Below are 22,687 nucleotides of genomic sequence, written 5' to 3'. Positions count from 1 at the left end.
AGGATATTGAGAGGTGTTTCGGGGTTCTAAAAAACGATGGCATTTTGTGATAAACCCATGTCGTGTATGGTCGATGGCTAAAATGAGCGATGCCATGTATACGTGTATCATATTGCATAATATGATTTTAGAAGACAAGGGCAGAGCAATTTGCCAATACTATATACCAGGGATCGTTCCAGAATAATTCCCTGAACGAACCGAAGAACAACGAACACGAAACATTCACGAGCTCACATCAAGTGAGATACATAACCAACTTAAGGTGGATTTGGTTCAACACGTTTTGGATAATCGTCCCGTTGAAGTCGAAGACGAGGACGGAGACGAATACGAGGAGGAGGACGAATACGAAGATGACGATTAAATTAGTATTTTTATATGTGTTTTATATTTTTGATGTGTTTTTTATGTTGATTTTAATCTATTTTTCTTTTATCGCCCGTAACAACCCTTTGTATAGATAGAGATAGAGGTATGCATTTAGGGCAAGTACAAGTAATTGGGCCGATTTTGAGAGTGAGCTTATGGGCCGGGTTCAACCATAATCAATCAATTATTAACATTCCGGCGCCGTCGGCTCTTTCTTTCTTTCTGAATCGAATTGAATGGATTCAATCTGCGGTGACGTTATTACGGAAGGAAACCACAAACTCGTCCCATGGGTGAGTTGGACCGAGTGGAATTCAGTCAGAGAGTCTCTGTTTTCCTCTAACCCTAGCTCCATCCACTCAGCTCTCCAACGAATATCCACGTGGCAGAGCAGAGGATGCCTTCCTGTGGTAGTCGAAGTCACTGCCTCCATCCTTCAAACTCGACAAAAGGATTCTCACTTTAGGGATGGTACTGAGACTGACTTACTTGCTGAGAATGTCCTCACAATGCTATACTGTATGACCGTTATCAGGTAACTAAACTCCATTAATACGAACGAATCATAACTACATAATGTTTTATTATTATTATTTATTATCAATTGAAGGCTTGTCAATGGTATTGTGGACAAGACCCGTAAGAAGAATGAGATTTCAATAGGAGAGGCAGCTGATGCAATTGGTATTCCTCGTATGCTCATTGATATTCGCCATGGTAACTATTTCAGATATGCATGCATCTGCCTCTTTATCTTTATGTCGATGTATCCTTTATGCAATCTCTTTATCTGTGATTTTCTAGAGTGTTCACATCGTGATCTTCCTTCGTTAAGCCTGGTTCGGCTTGCATCTACCAAGGTATACATTACTTGCCTGTAAACGAAGTGAACTGTTTATGAATCGTTCTGCGAAAAGTTTGTTTATTTAGTTAAAACAAACGCACATGACGCATGTCTCTTTCGTTCTTTTGCGTTTGTTTAAGTTCATTTGTTAATATGTACATTAAAAATGATTAGGCCTTTAGTCTAGTTTCAGTAACTTTTTTGACACAACACATTGTTGACTCTTAATTGGTTTTAGATCAGTTATGTTTGTTCGTTTACGTGGGTGAACCATTCGTTTGTATTGATAATGAACGGACATAAATGAACAGGAACAAGTTCATTTTCTTAACAAACGAACACAAACAAGAAAACTTTGCTTGTTTACTCTTCATGTTGGATCGTTTGTTCGATTCAAGTTAAGCAAAAGATTACCAACAAGTTTATTTTCTTAACAAATGAGCGCAAACAAGAAAACTCCATTTGTTTGATGTCGGATTTTGCTCGTTTGTTTGGTTAAAGCCAAATGCACGAACATGAACAAGTTTATTTTCTTAATAAACAAACACAAACAAGAAAACTACGTTTGTTTAATGTTCATGTTTGTTCGTTTGTTTGGTTAAATTCAAACAACGGACACAAGCAAGCTCCGTTCGTGTTTGTTTGGCTCGTTTACAAGCCTAATGACTGATGTACACTATTTTAGGCACTTGATTGGTTAAAGTCTTATTATTGGGAGCCTCAAAAGATGGCAATTCCATACGCGAGTGACCGGACCGCTAACTTTGAAAAAGAAATCAAGTCAAAGATACGCGAACTAGCCTTCAATTTGGATGTAAATCAAGCTACGTCATCAGATTCTCCAATAATTAAAAGAAAACGTAAGTATGAACGTTAACATTAATGTTCTTCAAGTAATAATTGCTGACATGTGTTGAAGGTTTTATATGTTTTTTAGGTTCCAAGAAGCATATAAACAAGGCGTTGAAGAATGTACTCAAGTTATATTCTTCTTTCCCCTCGGAAGTCGTGCCCATGTTGTTGGAGTTTCTTTTAAAGGCACACAAGTCTGGTGACATGGCAAATGGTTCTCAACTTGATGATTGGAAACCACTAATTATTAAGTTATCAAATAAAGAACCAGACATGCTTCTAAGCCTTCTCAAAGCAGTAGTTCATATGATCGAGACTCGTCAAGCTCTAGAACACATATCAGGTACTTTTCTGTGCCTGAGTGTCAAAATGCTGAGTGGCATGGTGATGTGCCATTATCTTGGTTATTTGACATTTTTTTTATTTAAAAATCTTGTTAAAAAATAACCGACATAACTGAACCGAACCAAAAACCAATGGCTTGATTTTATGTTTTTTCAAAAACGAATTTTCAGTTCGGTTTTGCATGTACGAAAACCGACATAATGAACTGTTAAAACCGAAATGAATTACCAAACCCAACTCAGAACTGAGGGTTTGGTTTTATGCCTTTTCAAAAACCGAGTTTTCAGTTTGGGTTATAATGCACATAAACCGATAACTGAACTATTAAAATGAAATAACCAACATAACCGAATCAAATAACTGACCCAACTCTAAACTGACGATTTGGTTTTATGTGTTTTCAAGAATAGAAATCCCTGTCCGGTTTCAGTTTTGCAAGGACATAAGACTGTAAAAGCCAAAAAAAACCAACTTTTGCAATTGAGTTTATGGATTACAGTTTATATCTTTGAATGTGTTTTATAAAAAAATTGATAAATAATCTAGCTCTAAAATTTTAGGCCCAAATATGTAATAATCAATTAATCATTTAGCAACAAAGTAATTTTAGCCACTTTTTAGGCCCAAATTTTCAAGTCTAAATGGCAAAAAGCTAGACCAAACTGACCAGCTGTGAAAACCGAAAAGACCAAAACACCCGAAAACTTAATTTTAAGTTTTGGTTTGGTTTGAACCCAAAACCAACCCATGCACACCCAGGATCTGTCCAACCCGTTCCAACCCAGAGTCGCCCGACTTGTTTATTGTGCTTTCATTTTAACAAGATGTATATATTTATCAGGAGAACTAAAAACCGAGCATCTTTCGTATCTATTTAAGTGGCTCGTTGGGAGCCTCAACGATCTAAAGCCTTCTCGCCGGAAAATTACAACTGCCGAATCTGTTAATTCACCAAAAGACAAAAGTCTCCCGAAGTCAACTCTCATAGATCTCATGGTCAAATGTCTCACGGTTTCTTCACACCGTAACAACCATCTGGCCAGTGCAGCCTCTGTTCTCGCACACACGGTTGGTAATCACAGTTTGGTCCAGAAACTTAACAAACTAGCATCGTTACACGCATCAAACATGGATAGTACGATTAGTCAAGCCGCTCACCTTGACCTGGAAAGCTTCTATTACCAACAACAGATGTTTATAAAACAAGAGTCCACAAAACTTGAACTTTTAAAACAAAAGCAATTACAAAAAATGAAGTTGAAAAAGAAAGCTGCAAGTGTGGAGACTAAAAAGAAATGGAGTGTGGTGAAATCTTGGAGACCGTGTGCGATCGGGATGTTACCGTGTGATGTTGGTTCGTCGGGTGTTGTGCCGGTTCTTGATAGTGTCGATGATGTGAAAGAAGAAGAAGATAAGGATTTAGAAGAAAAGAAAATATGTGGTAATAAGAGGGAAGCTGATTGTGCATTAGTGGTTTTGGATGATTCAGATGTTAAGAAGGTCAAGTGTTGTGAGGAAGAAGATGGATTGGTTTTAGCAGGTGTGAAGAATGGGTTGATGATTGGTGGGTTTTTGAAGAGTGTGACTGAGGATGAAGTGATGCATATGGCATCATCTGTTCGAATTTTGGTTTAGTCGTGTTTCTGATTTGATGTTAGCGAGGTTTTTAAGGCGGTTCGATCAGTGTACCAGTAAAGTTGAGCGACAATATGGTTTTCAAAACATTGGGTTTAGGTAACATTTTTAATAGTTTAGAAGCGATGTTGGAAAATTAATGATAATTGGTTTATATAATTACGAAACCAGTTTATTTGGTTATACAAAACAATATGTATTAACATATACGATATGAAGAGAAAACAATGTGTCGGGCCAGGACCAAAGGGATCCGGACTCGAGTCCTTTCCCCGACCAGGAAAAAAGGGATCCCGACTTGAATCCTTTTCCATGCCCCGTTGCTCACAAGCATAACGAACATGACATAATTTTGGATGTGTTAAAATCATTTATTTAATGTATATAAATAAATATATAAACATGTCAAGGAATCCAGTCTCTAAAGAAAATTTAAGCTTGAGACATTACTGATAAAAGTAGTAAAGTATTATTGCAATTTTATGAACGAATAATAAAAGTTCGTATTCGTTTATCTTTTTATCAAGGAAAAGGAAAAGAAAATAAAAAAGAATTTTTCTTTCAAAAGCATTCCTAATTTTTAGCAAAAGAGATGGAATATTTTATTATAGGGATGAAAACATGGTACCGGACATCGACGTTGAACGAGCTACATTCGGTATCAATTTAGTGCCAACTTTTTGAGTTGTCAAAATTGGTACAATACAGTTTGATATGGTTCTGATATATTACTGTTTTTTGCCTTCGATTCCGAACCGGTACCGCACCGTGCCGAACATTTACGGTGCTGATACAGGTAGTCAGGTACCCTTTTTTGATAATTTTTTAGTATCGGTACTGAGGTCATCCATAAGATATCATACTTTTATTTATAGAATTATACCCTAACTAATGTTTTTTAGGTAAAGTTATTTTTTTATTCATTTTTTAACTTTGAGAATGTAAAGAAAGTGTTTAATTTTTTCTAACTTATATTTCTGTCATTATGACATTTCCATCAGGATACTGATATTGAAAACTTATTATGTTTAACTAGATGGGTGCCTGTGCGATGTAGCGGGTGATTGACCCTATTAATTACGTAACAAATATGAGTGTTTATGGTTCGGTCAAAACCTTGAAATCCTTTAAACCGGTCATTGGTTTGCCTTCTTTTTTTATTTTTTTTTATTTTTTTACTTTCGGTTAGTTGGTCGGTTTCAAATATTTCAAAACATAGTAAACGATTGGTTCGCGGTTTATAATGGCAACCGACCATATGACACCAGACCAGATTGTAAATGTTAAATGCATTTTAATCTTTTTTATTATTAATTACACCAGACCAGATTGTAAATGTTAAATGCATTTTAATCTTTTTTATTATTAATTATTAGATATGTTTAGTTATATATATATATATATATATATATATATATATATATATATATATATATATATATATATATATATTAGATATAGTTAAAATGTAATTGAACATAAATCTTTTTATTACAAATAACTTGGCTATACAACTTTAAATTAACCTAATTGCAATATGATTCTTTTTGTGATATTTGTTATCATTTCGCATCCTATATCTTCCATTTGTATTTACCATTTTTGTGGCTAAAATTATCATTCTTTATTTATGATACTCTCAAGTATCATATAATGTTGGTGTTTAGTTATAATTGATGGTACATTTAAATTAATAATTATTTTAAACTAAATTTATTATTAAAGTTTAAACTGTGAAACTAAACTGGAACCAAGCCGTTGGTAACGATTCGGTTTCAACTTTCAATGGTTGAGTTTGGTTTTGGACAACAAAAAATCAGTATTAACGGTTGGGCTCACAAGTTTAACTTAAAACCATCAAAATCGACACTAAACACTCATACGTAACATATTAATTTATTTAAATTGAATAAAATTATAACAATATTATATTCAAAATAAAGAGATCAAAATGCTCGTTTTTATGATGTAATTTTTTTTATAGAAATATTAACGTATGAAAAAGCTATAGTCGTTTTAAAATCATGGATGAGAAGTTAGTTTAAAGTTTAAATTAAAAACATAATATGGTTAAAGATGATGGACCAAATTTGTAAGTTGAATGAATTGTGTTTAAAATACAAGTTTACCCTTATTAACTCATGTACATTATGCATTAGCAATTATAAATTTCTTAAAATCAAACGTGTTAATTTGACTTTGTTTGGTGTATTATATATATAGTAATAGTATATAATAGATAATAATAATAATAATAATAATAATAATAATAAAATGCATGATATATGGACCAAGTGAAGTGTACACTGTATAGTGTGTACTGACACATTAATATAAATTGATGGGCAATTGAGCATGGCATGGGCCGCATGGCTCTTCTTTAGGGAACACGATTTAAATCCTAAAAGGACATAAATATTTAAATCATGTTTTATCTGTATAGAAAAAATGAACTCCTAAATAGTTGCTTTCTTCATATTAATTTTACGTTTCATATTGGTAGTTATTGACAAAGGAAATTTTAGCTACTTATATATCCCTATCAAAAAGAAAAAAAAACAAACTATATGTATACAAGTATGGTTTACATAGGTTACAGATTAAAAAATAAAATAAGACCCCAAAACTTTCAAATATATTTGTTATATGTGTATATTTTATTGTAATTTGCTATTATTAAACTTAATTCTTATAATTTTATTTTCATAAGCAATATATTATATTCTTTATTTGTATCTTTCTAATTATAAAGGGTTCTAGTTTAAATATAGTAGTGTTTATAACTATGTAATAGGGGTGTGCACATTTAGGTCCGGTCTGAAAAAACCCGACTAACCGGCCCGAAAAAACCCGAACCTGTAACATCCTAAAATATTCTAATATTAAATAAAGAAAGTCGTGTTTTAATTATCGTGTGTTAATATTTAATTGATATTAAATATAGAAAGTGTCATGGACTTGGATTAATTAAGATGGATTTAAAGGTAATGGGCCTTAGGTCCATGGGCTTTAGGGGATATAAATACCCCCTAAACCATCCTAAAACCCTAAATCCTAATTTCCATCTTCCATAATCTCTACACACTCAAAAACACACACATACACCTACACATACACACGATCGAGAGAGAGAGAGAGTGAGATCCAAGACCAAGCAAACGTGATTCAAGATAGATACAAGATCCAAGGTTCATAATCTAGCTAACCGAGACCAAAACGAAAACGTAAAGGTATGATTTCGATCTTAAAGTTCATGTTTTTATAGACGGTTAGCCATGAAACTTGAAACTATAATAGATCGGGTCTAAACGAAATGTAAATTAGCGAACTTGGTGTTAGGACGAATCTAATGAACCTATAAACATGAACGGTTCGTTTAAAATGAACCGTAGAGCTAGTATTGAACATTTTTGGAATTTAAGGACCAAACTTTATGTGATTTCGGGCCAAATCATATCCAGAACGACCATAGAATGATCGCGAGATGGTCGAATGTCATATACAAGAATTACACGTTGTAACAGAGATGGTTATGGAGGAGTTAAGGTCGAACAGGGGCTACTGCTGGGCAACTTCGCCCGCAGCCAAGTTCGCTGTTGTTAACTTCTCCCCAGTAAGTTCGCCCAGCATGTTCGCCTGCATGTTCGCCAGGCTAAGTTCGCCGGACGTTAACTTCGCTGGACACAAGTTCGCCTATGGTTAACTTCGCCGGACACAAGTTCGCCTATGGTTAACTTCGCCGGACACAAGTTCGCCTATGGTTAACTTCGCTGAACTCTAAGTTCGCCGAGCCATAAGTTCGCTGAACCTTAAGTTCATTGAACCCTAAGTTCGCTTAAGTTAAGTTCAGTAACGAATCGGATTACGAATCAGACTTAAATCGTTATGAGGAATGAGTTAACGAATTAGGAAATAAATTAAAATCCTAATGGAAAATGTGTTAAGACTGTTAGTGAAAATAAAATTTATGAGGAATGAGTTAACGAATTAGGAATCAGCTTAACCCCAGCCAGGGGCTCTGCCCCTTGGACCCCGCTAGGGGCTGCCTCCCCTAGAACCCCGCTGCCAGGGGCGCTGCCCCCGGACCCCCGTCCGTTGTGGGATATACAAAGATAGAAATACGATACAAGTAGTAATAGTTAATTGCTACGTGTAATTGTTATACAGTTAGCCGTGCCCAACTGAAGAAAGGAATAACTATTAACGATGAACGTAATCGACTTCAGGTGAGTTTCTAGCCCCATTCCTTGTTATGTCTTCAGGGCTGTGTGCATACTCGATGTGATTAGTTAATACACTTATCCTAAGTGATAAGTGTATGCCATATATGTATTATGTGAAATGCATGAATGCTTTCTTGTCGGTACATGAACGATCTTCGGAATTGCATGTACTGTCAGGTAATGGTTTGATGTTGTATGTATGTCCTAAGATGAAGATTGAATGATATATGTATGTATGAAACTTACGATTATGTATATAGAAAAGTACGCTATGGAGATATAGAAGAAAGGGTACCGGACCCTAATAATATCCGAGGATGAAGGGTGACCGGACCCTAATAATATCCGAGGATGAAGGGTGACCGGACCCTAATAATATCCGAGGATGGAGGGTGACCGGACCCTAATAATATCCGAGGATGGAGGGTGACCGGACCCAAATAATATCCGATGATGGAGGGTACCGGACCCTAATAATATCCGAGGTATGTAGGGCGAATGCTCTTTATAACGTAAGGCTAGTTATGATGTGTATGATGAATGATGGACGTGTTAAGTATGTAATGCGTACCTTTGGGCACATACATGTGTATGTAAAGTAAGTTATGTGATTAACTAGAACTCACTCAGCGTAGCTGACTTTTAGTATGCACGCAGGAAAATAGGTTGAGGCAGCTCGCGTGATTGGGGACACATGGCATGGAATTGAAGATACTGGCATCTCGAAAAAATGTTGTGATGTTTTAAAAACTATGTTTTGATTTAAATGACTATGAATGTTTTATAAGACAAGATTTGGAGGTTATGTAATGTTTTATGGTTGAAGTTTTATATTCCGTGTAAAGTTTTTAATTAACTCTGATCTTAGAACTGCGTTTATGAGTAAATCCAACACCAAAGTAGGGCTACCGGTAATGGGCCTTACAGAACCCGGACCCGCCCTATTTACAAACTTATAAATTCAGTCTTTAATTTTACTCCCAATCGGTTTCGGGTCGAGTTCGGGTCGAGTCTATTAAAAACCGACTAAAACCGAATAATCGATTTTGGAATCCCAAAAAAATAGGAATACATATGTATGTGGGCCATATAACCCTAAAAAATACGCATTCCATAAAAGTTAACATAAAAAAAATTTAACCTTCTGTTACAGCATTCTCTTCCATCATTAGGGCTTTATTTCTCCATTATATCAAAATCACGCTGCTACTCCTGTTTCTTTGCTGCATCAAGTTCGTTTAAATCATTATTTGATTACTTTTGATCGATTAATCATATATATTTGTAACACAATACCTGCTAATCTGCTATGATCGATCAATATATACATGTTGCTTTCAATACATGATTTTAATACCTGCATGCATACCAATGAGTATATAAAAATTCAAATTAAGTTATATAACAAATTAATTCATGAAATCTATAATTTTCCATATGCAATCATCAATCCAAATGGTGTATGTAATTATTTTTATGCCATATACTTTCTAAATTGACGTCATTGATCTAGAATCAAAATATATTTGTTTCACCAATCACATAATCCATGATATAGAATAATGCATCATGTATTATATAATTAACCAAAATAAGAGAAACTTTGTATGTTATGCCGAAAGCTTGTTACAAGAAGACATTTTTTGTACAACTGAATGACGTAATCTGGATGGGCTTTTGTCACCTTATAATCATCTCATTTGTTCAGTTCCTGTTTGCAAATAAATAAATAAATAATAATAACAATAATAATAATAATAATAATAACAACTGATACCTCTATCCATTTAGCTAAGTTTGGTCTGCCTGAAGTAATATCATATTTGAATACCTCTTGTATAAATAATTGAAACTTTTATACAAAAGGAATATAAACAAAGTCCACCCGCAATCCACAAGTTTGTAATGATAAGTAAATAAGTAATAACAACTTGCCCATTTCAATAGGGTGCAAACGAGCCGAGCTGCTCGCGAGCTACAATATACATATTCTATATTGTATGATATGAAATGTTTAATAGTTGATGTGTGTTTTTTTGTGCTAATTAAAATGACTCGGTCTGCCCAAGACACATATTATAATTGATGTGGCTAGTACGTTATGATCCAAGTCGGGTCATACCCAATAACAAGCTAGACAAACACCATGATATTTATTGTAGATATAATCTAACAAATAAATATTAACACTTATGATATTTAGAAAATGGGTTTCTAAATATTTGCACTTGAAGAATCAATAAATTATATGGATAATTTATTTAGAGAGATTATCTTATGATATTATTTAAGTTGGTTAAATAATATATATATATATATATATATATATATATATATATATATATATATATATATATATATATATATATATGATAATGGTTATGATATATTGCATGAAACTTATGGCATGCTAAAAGTGTTACATGTCACAAAGTTTCAATAGACATGCGACTAGTACACGGTATATTAGTCATGTGATTAGTACATGGAGTATTAGTGTGTTGCCTGAAAATATAATAAATGGGCTGGTAGGGCCAGCCATTTTTGGGGGGAAACTTCCCACCCATTTGTTTTAAATTATCCCTCTTTATATTTTATTGGAACACAACAAAAACATAACCACTAAGATTACATGCAATATTAAAAACTCTCTCCCTTCTCTCTCTCTCTCTCTCAGATTTCGGCCAACGAAGAAGAAGAACACAAATAAGAGTTTTCTTGTGCAAGTGTTATCAAATTTTTGTAAGAAAGGGTGTTTGTTGGAAGTTTGTGGGTATACAAGCTTGAGACTCTTCTCTCCTTGAAGACTAGCCTTTCAAATAATCATCTCCTTCATTTCTTGGAGTCTTGAAGGTATATTACATAAACACCCTATGGTTGTTTATATGGGTAAGCATGTAATTTCGTATATGGATCCGGGGGTTGGGTTTATATATATATAATCGGTTTTATATTAATCTAAATAACAAGATTTAAAACTAATTAATCCGCTGCGTTTTTCATACAAATGGGTTTATATGACTTTGATAATCTTGTTAAAACCCAACAATGGCATCAAGAGCCGCTTATACGGATACATGCTTCAATAGATCTAAAACGTTTTCGGGTTTTATGGTGTGGTTCACCATATGGCCGAAATTTTTTGGGTTTTTGGTTGCCCCTTGGTTTTTCAAGATTATACTTTACATGCATGTGATAATCTTGAAGAATTAAGTTATTTGGATGATTGGTTGTTTTGTTTCGATAAAACCCGAAACTTTCGGTTTTCTTATCCTTGGCCGAAAGTTTGAGGTTAAAAAGGGGAACCATTTAGACTTGTAGTACTTGCATATTTGGATATGTATTGGATGTTCATAACCTAGCCTTGGAGTTGTGTTTGGATGAATGTTTGTGTTGTGGTTCATTTGATTATTCAATTTGGTTGTAATTTTCATTTTATTTGGGTTTGTAATATATTTATTAACTCATTTATTTGGTTTGTAATAATATTTAGATTAGTTGTATTTTTTTTATTAGAGAAAAATGTATTATGATATATTTTTTGTAAAAGAAGATGCACACAAAGTTAGGGTTTTTGGTTTTGGGCCTTAATGGACCTCATAGTCCAAGATGGGATTTTAGCCTAATGACCAAAGCCCAAATTTGAAGGCCCATGGAAGCTAGGAGCTGAAGTTGGAGCCCAAAAGGAAGCCCAAATAAAGTTGAGAAGTCACAACACAAAGTGAACACTTGAGGCATTTGGATGCGGGATCAAGTGGGAGTTTACTGACACATGCCTTTGTTCATTTGGTTTCTTAGGAGAGACTTTTTGGGACACTTGTTTCGGTCAACAAGTGTTGCCAAGATTAGGTGGCTATGGTTATGAACTTGTGGCTGTTTATGCTTGCTTGGTTGATTTATATTTTGTTTTATCTTATTTGGATAAGGATAGATAACAACTTAATATCAACAACTTGCATAAAATTGGTTCCTTAGAAATCATTAGGTAATAAAATTGGTTTTATTAAAGATTAATGATTTCACAATAAAATGAGTTTTATTAAAAGGAATTTTGAAAATTGGTTTTCAAACTAAGTACTAAACATTTAAATGCATGCAAATGCAAGGTACATAAATGGTTTTCCAATCTAGAATTTAGTAAACTAAAATTCCTTTTAAAACAAGTTTAACACCATCCTTTTATACAACACTCGAAACACTTGGGAACTCGATGTGGATAATGGTCACCTAACCATATTGGAGAACACTTGTGAGTTTGAGGTGGGTTTGCCATATTTGTGGGATAAAAGTCACCTAACCACTTGTTTGTGCAAATTCACATGTGTGTGTAAGTAGGAGGACTGGATTTGGAAACCATGTGAATAGGGTCACCGAAGCATGGCGTACAAAGTGTTGATGGGATTAAACATGCCAACTAAACATATGATGTTTAACCGATCCCATATAACTAGAAGTTGCAAAGGGTTGAAATTGTCAAACGTTGACTACCTTGTTAATTCAATAGTAGGATAAAGGTCACCTAACTAATATGTGAATGTAACGTTGGTTTCTAGATTTTAATCATTAATTGTCTTGGAGACATAAAGGGTATTAACGATTAAAATTATTAAATGATATCGAAAATACTAAAATTGAGCTTTGTTAAATTATGTAGATGGCCGCAATCAATAATCCACCTAACGCAATTATCCCACCCGTGCATAACCTATCACTAAGAGCTATACTTGATAAGGATCGTCTTAACTATAACAATTTTATGAATTGGTATCGAAATTTGAGAATTGTTCTAAAAAAAGAAAAGAAATCCTACATATTGGACGATCCTATTCCCGACGAACCAAACGTTGCCGATTTAGGTGCCTATAACAATTGGTTGAAATACACTGAGGATTCGGTGCAAGTTTCTTGCCTCATGTTGGGAACTATGATTCCCGAAATTCAAATGGATTTTGAAAGTCATGGGGCATATGACATGATCACCCAACTTAAGAAAATGTTCCTTACTCAAGCTAGGGTAGAACGCTTCGAAACGGTTCGAGCGCTTCATGCATGTCATATGGAAGAAACCCAGTCGGCTTCATCTTATGTGCTTAAGATGAAAAGCCACATTGATCGACTCGAACGACTAAATTGTCCCGTCTCAAAAGAGTTAGCCACGGATATGATCCTTAATGGCCTGACCAAAAGATTTGAGACTTTTGTCATGAATTATAACATGAATGGATGGGACAAGAGCATTGGTGAGCTTCACACAATGCTCAAGAAGGATGAAACGGGAATGGGTAAAAAGGTTTTACCGGTTCTCACGATCAATGAAGGTGGCAATAAGAAGAGGCATCACCCGGAACCTAAGGCAAAGGTTGCCAAAGGTAAGGGACACGTCAAGGGTAAGTTCAAAGGAAAGGCTAAAGTGGAACCAACCAAACCAAAGGAAAAGAAGCTAAAGGTTAGCTCGGAAGACCCGTGCTTTGGTTGTGGTGAGATAGGACATTGGAAAATGGATTGTCCAACCTATCTCAAAGATTTGAAAGACAAGAGGGATGCGGGGCAAACCTCGGGTACAACTTTCATGATCCATATTGATCTTAGTGTTATTTCTTCTAGCACATGGGTATTGGATACCGGATGTGGAACTCATATTTATAATTTGTTTCAAGAGTTCAAAAGAAATAAACAGTTCAAGAAAGGAGATACAAGTCTCTTCATGGGCAACGAAGCAAAAGTTGATGTCTAAGTCCAAGGAGACTACATTTTGAAGCTTCCAAATGGGTCGGAAGTTGTTTTGAATAACATTTTGTATGCTCCTAGTTTGACTAGGAACATTATCCGTTTCTCTTTTAAGACAATATGGTTATGATTTGAAGTTTGTAGACAATGGTATTTGTGTTTTCATGAATGATGTCTTTTATTTTAAAGCAATGCCGTCTAATGGCATTTATGAATTAGTTCATGATAACACATCCTTTGATAACAGGCTGTACCAATCAAGCACCAAGAAACTCAAAGTAGATTTGCGTAAGACTTATCTTTGGCATTGTCGCCTTGGTCACATAAACAAGGATCACATACATACACTTCAAAATAATGGTCTTTTGGAATCAAATGATGATTCATTTGATAAGTATGAATCTTGTTTACAAGGAAAGATGACCAAGTAACCCTTTAGTGAAACCAACGAAAGGGCAAAATACTTATAAGGTATCATACATTTGGATGTATGTGGTCTTTTAAGGCAATGGCAAGGAATGGTGAAAGATACTTCATTACCTTTATCGATGATTATAGTCGTTATGGGTATGTGTACTTGTTAAGACACAAAGATGAAGCTTTTGAAATGTTGAAAGTCTTCCAAAATGAAGTAGAAAATCAACTTAATAAAACCATCAAAGTACTTCGTTCAGATAAATGGTGAATACCTTAGTGATGCTTTTCAAGATCATCTTAGGAGTTGTGGAATCATCTCACAACTCACTCCACCCGGAAGACCACAACATAATGATGTGTCCGAAAGGAGGAATCGAACCCTATTGGATATGATTCGATCTATGATGGCTAGAAGCACAATGCCTATATCATTTTGGGGTTTCTCATTGCTCTCCGCAGCCTGTATTCTAAATATGGCACCAACCAAGAAAGTGGATAATACACATTTTGAAATATTCCATGGAAGGGTTCCATCATTATCATAAATAAAAGGTTTGGGTTGTGAGGCTTATGTCAAACACAACACCAAAACAAACTTGAAAGTCGATCCACTAAGTGTATCTTTGTAGGATATCCCAAAGACTCTATGGGATATTATTTCTACAACCCAACCGAGCAAAAGGTGTTCATTGTTCGAAATGCTGAGTTCTTGGAAACTAGGGATAGATCAAGGCGGTTGATAGGTTTAAATCAAAGTGCATACATTGATAAAATCTTGAAAAGGTTCTTGATTGAGAACTCTAGGTAGATACTGTCACACCCCAACCTACGGCGGAAATGTCAGGGCGTGAACTGATTGCCCACAGCTCTCAAGGTACTATTATGCAATATTATAAGTTTCAATATCTATTAAATAAATTTCAAATGAAACAAATATTCATACAATATCCAAACCAACCAAAGTGCATCAACAATCAAGATTCATAAATAATATTCTTGTTAATTTTTCTTCTAGCATAAATCCTTAAGTGATCTTGTACTTCAGTTACTTCACATCAAACGATAACCTGCATATGCGTTGAAAATAAAGTAGTTTTGTCAACACAAGGTTGAGTGAGAAACACACTAGTTTAAATGTACATATAGTATATATAAAAATAAGTATTTGCAACAAGTCATATGAGGATAACAAATCAACCAAATGAGCAAGTATAACTGAGATGTCGAGAATCACAAAGGCTATAACGACTGGCGTATGATCATACTATTTCTGAGATTATGCCGGACCTCTCCGAATGTGGTTCACGTAAAGAAAATAAGCACATAACAAGTAAGGTACAATTCATTAACACATAAGACAATAGTTGCAGTTTTATGTATAAATATATATGAGAATACAATTTATGCACATGTCCCCAAAACGTGAAAAACAAGTAAAATACGGGGAATCTGGTACTCACCTCGATAGACAAGCAAAGGTGATTTGAGATATTAGGAATGCGGGAAATCTCACGAGAACGTTAAAGCCTAAAGAGGAACAAAGAGAAAACGGGTAAGCTAAGTAAAGTACAAGATCGGATAAGCGAGTTCGACAATTATAATTATTATTAAGTTAATATTATATTCTTTTTAATCATAATTAATATAATATTTTTTTATATATAAAGATATTATAAAACTAAAACACATCTTTAATACTATTACTAGTTTATTAATCCGTTTAAAACTATATTATAATATGTTATTTTATAAAAATATTATTTAAGTAAAATACAACTTTTACAAATATGTATTAGTTTGTTAAAACATTTAATAAGTTTGACCACGTATATATATATATAAAACCAAAAATATTAGCTTACGTGGTATAATATATAAGCATATATACATATATGTATAATTAAATACACATATACATACATACATACACAGACAAAAACGTGAGAAAACAAGTATTATATGATCGGTTTCTAAAAAAATAGTTTTAGTTAATTAATATTAATAATAATATAGTTATTAAATGTTTCAAAAATAAATTTACAAAATAAAACCCAAAAATCCGGGGTGGCAGGGGATCGAACCCATGACCTCCCCCCCCCCCCCGCAACACATGTGTTTAAAGCAAGCTACCAAGCGACGTGCAACATGAACCGGTTTCTATTATTTATAAATAAACACAAAACTGACAGGATTTGATTATAAACCCTAAAAATTACAATTGACTAAAACTATTAACTTTAATTAGTTAAGCATTAGGGCTTTTGTTTTATACATTATCTCGATCAAGACACGCTAATCAATTACCTCGTTTGATGATCTGAGTTGGATTAATTGACTGCTACAGGTGACGACAGAAACGATTATTAACGAGTAGGCAAATGGTGATAATAATCCAATTAGTTTGAGGGCTTAAGACGACGATGGTTATGAGATCGTATGTGTGCGTTTAATTGATATAATACAACCAATTCGTGTTCTACAAGATTATACGGGTGTAGGCTTGAACAAAAGGAAAGACGGATCAAATATGATTGAATTAACATAATCGTGTCGTTGATTAGGCCGATAATATCATAAACAATATATTCACACGATCAATTAACAATAATAACGCGAATCTTATGGTCCAAGATAACCAATTTGATAGTCGGGTATAAGAAACTGAATACGGGTCGGGTTAAAGGATTGATTATCCAGATTTTGTGAATGGTTATAATAAAGTTACAAAATGGACCTTGGAGTTTGAAGGTGGTACAAAGAAAGATAAAACTTTATATTTTTGGGCTAAAAATGCCAAAACCTAAAAGTTATAATTAGAAGTAATTAAATAATTATAAGTAATTAAATATTAATAAAAATCAATTTAGTTCGATAAACACAAATTATATTTATTTAATTAAATTAACCCGAACATTGAACCGAATCGGATAAAATTATAAGTTTGAAAACCCGAGTTGTTACAGTCTCTCCTACTTTAGGTGTCACACCCCGACCAAAGGCAGCGAAACATGCCGGGGTGCAACGGATTGCTCAAGAACACTATGACATTATTAAGTGGCAGTATTTAATCAAATCATTTATTTCATAAATCAATAAACAACACATCTTGTTCGTACAAAACAAATTGAATACAAGTAAACAAATATATATTGTTTATTTGACTAATTACTTAGTGGTCTCAAAACAAGCTACGTTCCTCAATTCTTCGTTTAAGCAATTATCAAACTTGTAACATTGCATAAATAAACTTTGTCAACGCGAATGTTGGTGAGCAATTTTCATAGTTTTGAACAATAAGTATATAATCAATGAAATCCACAACTTGTATATGAAACAATAAATATTAGCAACAATTTAGATATGCAAATAGTAAATAGTTTGAGACACCTTTGTATATGGTAACAACCAAATATACTCGGATAATAGTTGCTCTATGCTACTAGCAATTAAGCTAAAGTAGTTAGGGGAGCGTATGATCATACTTAATAGTTTCATAGAGGCCAACCCGCCTAAAGCAATAAACATATAGCATGTAATCATGTAAAGCATATAACACCAAGTCGAGCATTTATTTAAGTAACATATACTAAAGAGTTTGTGGTTTGAGACACATGTACAAATCATTTGAATTTGATTAAGTATGCAATGCCACCCCCAAAACATAAGATGGAGAACGGGGGATGAAAAAGTACTCACATGGAATAAATAACTTGAAGGGTTGTTTGTGATAAAACGGGATAATAAGTTCAACGAGTGAGGTCTAGTTAAAAGGGTTTCGGTTTAGAAGATGGTCTTGAAATACTTTAAAGTAAAATACAATGACAAGTTAAATAATTAATCAAAGTTTGAGGTTTAAAACGTAAATATTTAAGAACTTGAAGTAACGGTTTTTGAAAAGTAAGTTTGCTCGAAATCGGGTCTCGGTATTCCACTCATTAGTTTTTTACTTAACCTTTGTTAAGTATATATGTGGGGATTGGTTTAACGCAATAGTGCACGACCCCTTGTTAGATATACCAAAACGGGATTTTAACGAGTGTTCGGTTAGTCGGTTCGGATCTTGATAAATAGTCAAGTCCGAACCCGACATTCCAAAGTGATAAATATCATTGGATAAATTATTTAAGATAAAGACTTAACTAATGTTAGAAGTTCTATTAAAGGAGAAACTCTAAACATCATCGTTAAGCGAGTGTTCGGTTCTATCAGTCCAAGCTTGTTATAAGATCAAGTTGGGTCCGACATACCAAGCACTTTAAGAAAACAATTTAAAATTAGTTTATAAAATAGCTTTTCTTAAAGCACTTTAAGAAAACATTAGTGTGTCTTAAGCGAGTGAACTCGGTTTAGTTTGGTCTTGGTTCGGTCCTTGATTCGGAATAAGACCGTGGATGGTTGCCACATACCCACTACCATAGAACTTATTGAAATGAACTTAGAAATTTTAATACACAAATCTTGATTGGACGTTGGATTTACTCATAAACACAGTTTTAATATCAGAGTTAATTAAAACTTTACGCGAAATATAAAACTTTCATTAAACATTCGTAACAATTCATAAACTTGTCTTAATCAAACATCCTTGTCTTTTTAATTATAAAACATAAATTATAAGAACATCTTGAGTCTTCAGATGCCAGCCTCTTATTCATCTGCCATGTGCCCCGCTCAAGCTAGCTGCCTCATTCTACTCACCTGCGTGCATACTAAAAGTCAGCTACGCTGAGTGAGTTGTAGTTAATCATACATCATACAACACATTCTTAATTACATACTTTCGTACATACTTCATACTTTCGTTTATAATATACTTACTTACCTTCAAACCTTCTTTCTTTCATATTCATACATTACGTTATAAAGAGCATTACGCCCTACTTTCCTCGAGTATTATTAGGGCCCGATTCCCTCTTGCCTCGAATATTATTAGGGTTCGGTTCCCTCTTGCCTCGAGTATTATTAGGGACCGGTTCCCTTTTGCCTCGAATATTGTTAGGGTTCGGTTCCCTCTTGCCTCGAGTATTATTAGGGCCCGGTTCCCTCTTGCCTCGAGTATTATTAGGGCTCGGTTCTCTTTCGTTACCATACATTACCTTTCTTAGTCATTATCTTTATAACATTCATACATACATATCATACACGCTTATTCATACATACTTCCTTTCAGATAATCATTTCATACTTGCTACACAATATCCTCCTTAACAATACGTGCAATATCCGAAGATCGTTCACGTACTGTCAAGCATACATTCACAATATAAAATAACTATCACATTCGTCATATAGACATACACTTACCACTTAAGGTAAGTTTATTAACATTCACATTGAGTATGCACACATCCCCGAAATATAACAAGGAAATGGGGCTAGAAACCCACCTGGATATTGTTACGTTCTCCGTTAACTGTTATTCCTCTCCTTAACTGAGCTTAGCTGACTGTACATTAATTACATGTATTAGTACTTGTCCTAATCACATTATTCATGTTTCAGCCAAAATGGCTAAGTTTGATCTATTTTAATGGCCTTGTATTTGGATTCGTTATGTTAGAACACAATTTCATCCAAACATTAATGTATTCAACTGACTTGATGTTAGAATACACATGCACTTACATGGATGTGTATATGAATACAATACGTAGTCAACATGCGTGTATTCAGATGCAATATGAATACCCTTGAAATTCTATTATATCATGCTTGTGAAATCCTTGTCTTTCCTTTCTTTATTGTATTCGAGTCTTTCAATATATACTATCATATATATATATTGTATTCGGGTTATGCAAGGTATTCGAATACATGTGTAATGTCTTCGAGTCACATAAGGTATTTGGGTATGCATATTGTATGTGAGTCCATAATTGTATTCGAATAGGTTTAGTGTATGCAAGTTCATAATTGTATTCGAATAGGCTTAGTTTATGCAAGTCCATAATTATATTTGAATTTACGGATGTATGCGAATCCATCCATTGTATGGGAATAGGTATACGTATTCGAGTATAGATATGTAATCGAGTATAAACTTGTATTCGAACCATAATGTAATCGTATTTACACCTTGTATTCGAACCAAGGTGTAATCAAGTTTACTCCTTGTATTTGAATCTTATAATGTAATCGAATGTAACCATTGTATGTGAACATGTACATTGTATCCGAACATCCTTAATGTATTCGAACCTATATATTGTAATCGAGTCATCCATTGTGATCGAATGAGCTGTTTCTGCTCGGTCCTTTATACCCATTTCCTTACATGTTTTAACACCTAACCCTTATTATGATATTATATCATCCTTAACCCGTTTCCATTCCCATTTTTCGGCCAAGACCTAGCCCGTTTATCCATAAAGCTTGAACCTTTATGGGTTAAAACGTTCAAAGGCTAGATATAGGATTTCTTTACGAGCCGTATATACTATCAAGTTCGTGAAGTTCATTTTTACATCAAGTTTGTAAGTTTATAAACCATCTACACCCGATTTTCTCTAGGCTAAGGTTTAGGGCAAAACCGTTCATAAAAAACGAAATTTTTAAAAGCAAAGGACGTAGCTTTATATGTTTTTAGGCGACTGTTAACTTTGATATTCAACAATGATCTTGTATCTTGTTTGTATACTCAAGATCTAGCATGGTTTTAGTCTTGAATCCCTCTTCCTTGGTCACGGCCGTATGTGGTGAGGTGTGCGTGTGTGTGTTTTAGAGTGTGTAGGGAATAAGAAAGATAAAAATGAGGGTATTAGGGTTTTAGGAAGGTTTAAGGGAGTATTTATACTCTCTCTTAAGCCCATGGACATAAGGCCCATCACCACCCTTTAATTCATCTTTCATTAATCCAAGTCCATACTCTTTTATTATATTAAATCTTAATTAAATACTCACACACATTTAAATAAACGAACTTCATTTCCCTTTATTTATTATTATAAACTTTTGGATGTTACAGGTGGGCTGGTTCATCTTCTTTCGTGTGTCGTTACGGGTCCCTGAAGTTCGTTTTTGATGCGTTTTAAGAGCCGTAAAATGTGTTTTCGCGATCCGACAAGCGTGAGATGATTATGAAACATAATATCTATCATTTTAGTAATTTCGAAAGGGTTCGGGATACAAATTGGGTCGGTTTAAAATACGAAGGAAAAAACGAATCGAATCGAAAAATGAAGAATGTCACAGTCTTCCCTACTTTAGAAAATTTCGTCCCGAAATTAAATAAACTTAAGGAAAAGAGGTAATTACTAACGAATTTCGTTTTTAGTAAAGCAATTGTAAGAAAAAAATTAAGCAAAAGAATAACGTTAAATCCTCGCATGACTCGAAAAACGGCACAAATGAGAAACATAATAAAGGCACTTATATATAGGATGTACTGCGGCGTATCCACCGTGCCTTTATCATCTTGCATTTATACCATTTTTCTGCTATCATTCTCGGGTCCGAGTTATCGCACACAAGCGTACTTACTATGGTTTCCATTCGAGGATGTCGATAATTAAGTGTGAACCCATAATTATTTAGATCGTCGTATGGTCCACATGGTTCGTCCCATTGTGTGGTTTAAAAGGCATATTTATTTTGAAATATCAAATATTAGAAACATACATAAAATCTGTTGAAATTTACCAATATTGACAACCGAATACTAGCGGTTGAAAATTTTTGAAGTTGGCTTTTAAATAAGTTGGAAAATGGGATAAATAATTGAAACAAAAAATTTTAAGATATAAACCAAGGTGAAAATGACAATTCGGTTTAAATAAGTAAAGATGATCGAATAAAATTTTTTTAGGGTAAACAATATGAAATGGGATTTGAAGTCAAAAGTCATCAAGATAAATGTCAATGTCTATAAATCGCGGTACTAAAAAAAAATCGATAAATGACACCTTATAATGAGGACTCCGATAAGTAGAAAGGAGAAACCCAATAAGTGAAAATGAGAAAAATCCAATAAATGAGTTCATGAGGTTGGGATAAACAACGATACCATTAGCAATAACATCGTACGATGAGTTTCATACGTGAACAAACTTGAGGTTATAAGTATTTGAGGATATGATTGTGTGAAGTACGATTAAATATCGTGAGGATGAGGTGAGTTCTTTGGGGTGACGTATACATGTATCAAACATAAAATAAACAAAAATTTGATTAACTTGACCAAAACAATCGATGAAATGTGATAAAATGTGAACACGGCTTCTATTGTGAAACCGTTTACATAATCATGATTATAGTAATGGTTTCCAATAGCGCC

At 34.0% G+C, this 22,687-nt stretch overlaps 1 protein-coding gene across 1 annotated transcript; it reads left to right on the top strand.

The window, feature by feature from the left end:
• Positions 1-608: 608 nt before the first annotated feature.
• Positions 609-4,181, top strand: LOC143592435 (uncharacterized). The gene is made up of 6 exons (XM_077072350.1): positions 609-907; positions 983-1,089; positions 1,177-1,232; positions 1,902-2,076; positions 2,154-2,452; positions 3,155-4,181. Exons 1-6 carry the CDS (start codon positions 609-611, stop codon positions 4,046-4,048), a joined length of 1,830 nt encoding a protein of 609 aa, XP_076928465.1. The 3' UTR covers positions 4,049-4,181.
• Positions 4,182-22,687: the final 18,506 nt, after the last annotated feature.

The sequence above is a fragment of the Bidens hawaiensis genome, unplaced genomic scaffold (genome assembly GCF_021521415.1).
Source record: "Bidens hawaiensis isolate Kalapana, Puna unplaced genomic scaffold, B.hawaiensis_p1.1 tig00040770_1, whole genome shotgun sequence".
NCBI lineage: Eukaryota > Viridiplantae > Streptophyta > Magnoliopsida > Asterales > Asteraceae > Bidens > Bidens hawaiensis.
Note: the sequence above shows the minus strand (reverse complement) of the source record. Positions and strands in the feature narration are given on the sequence as shown.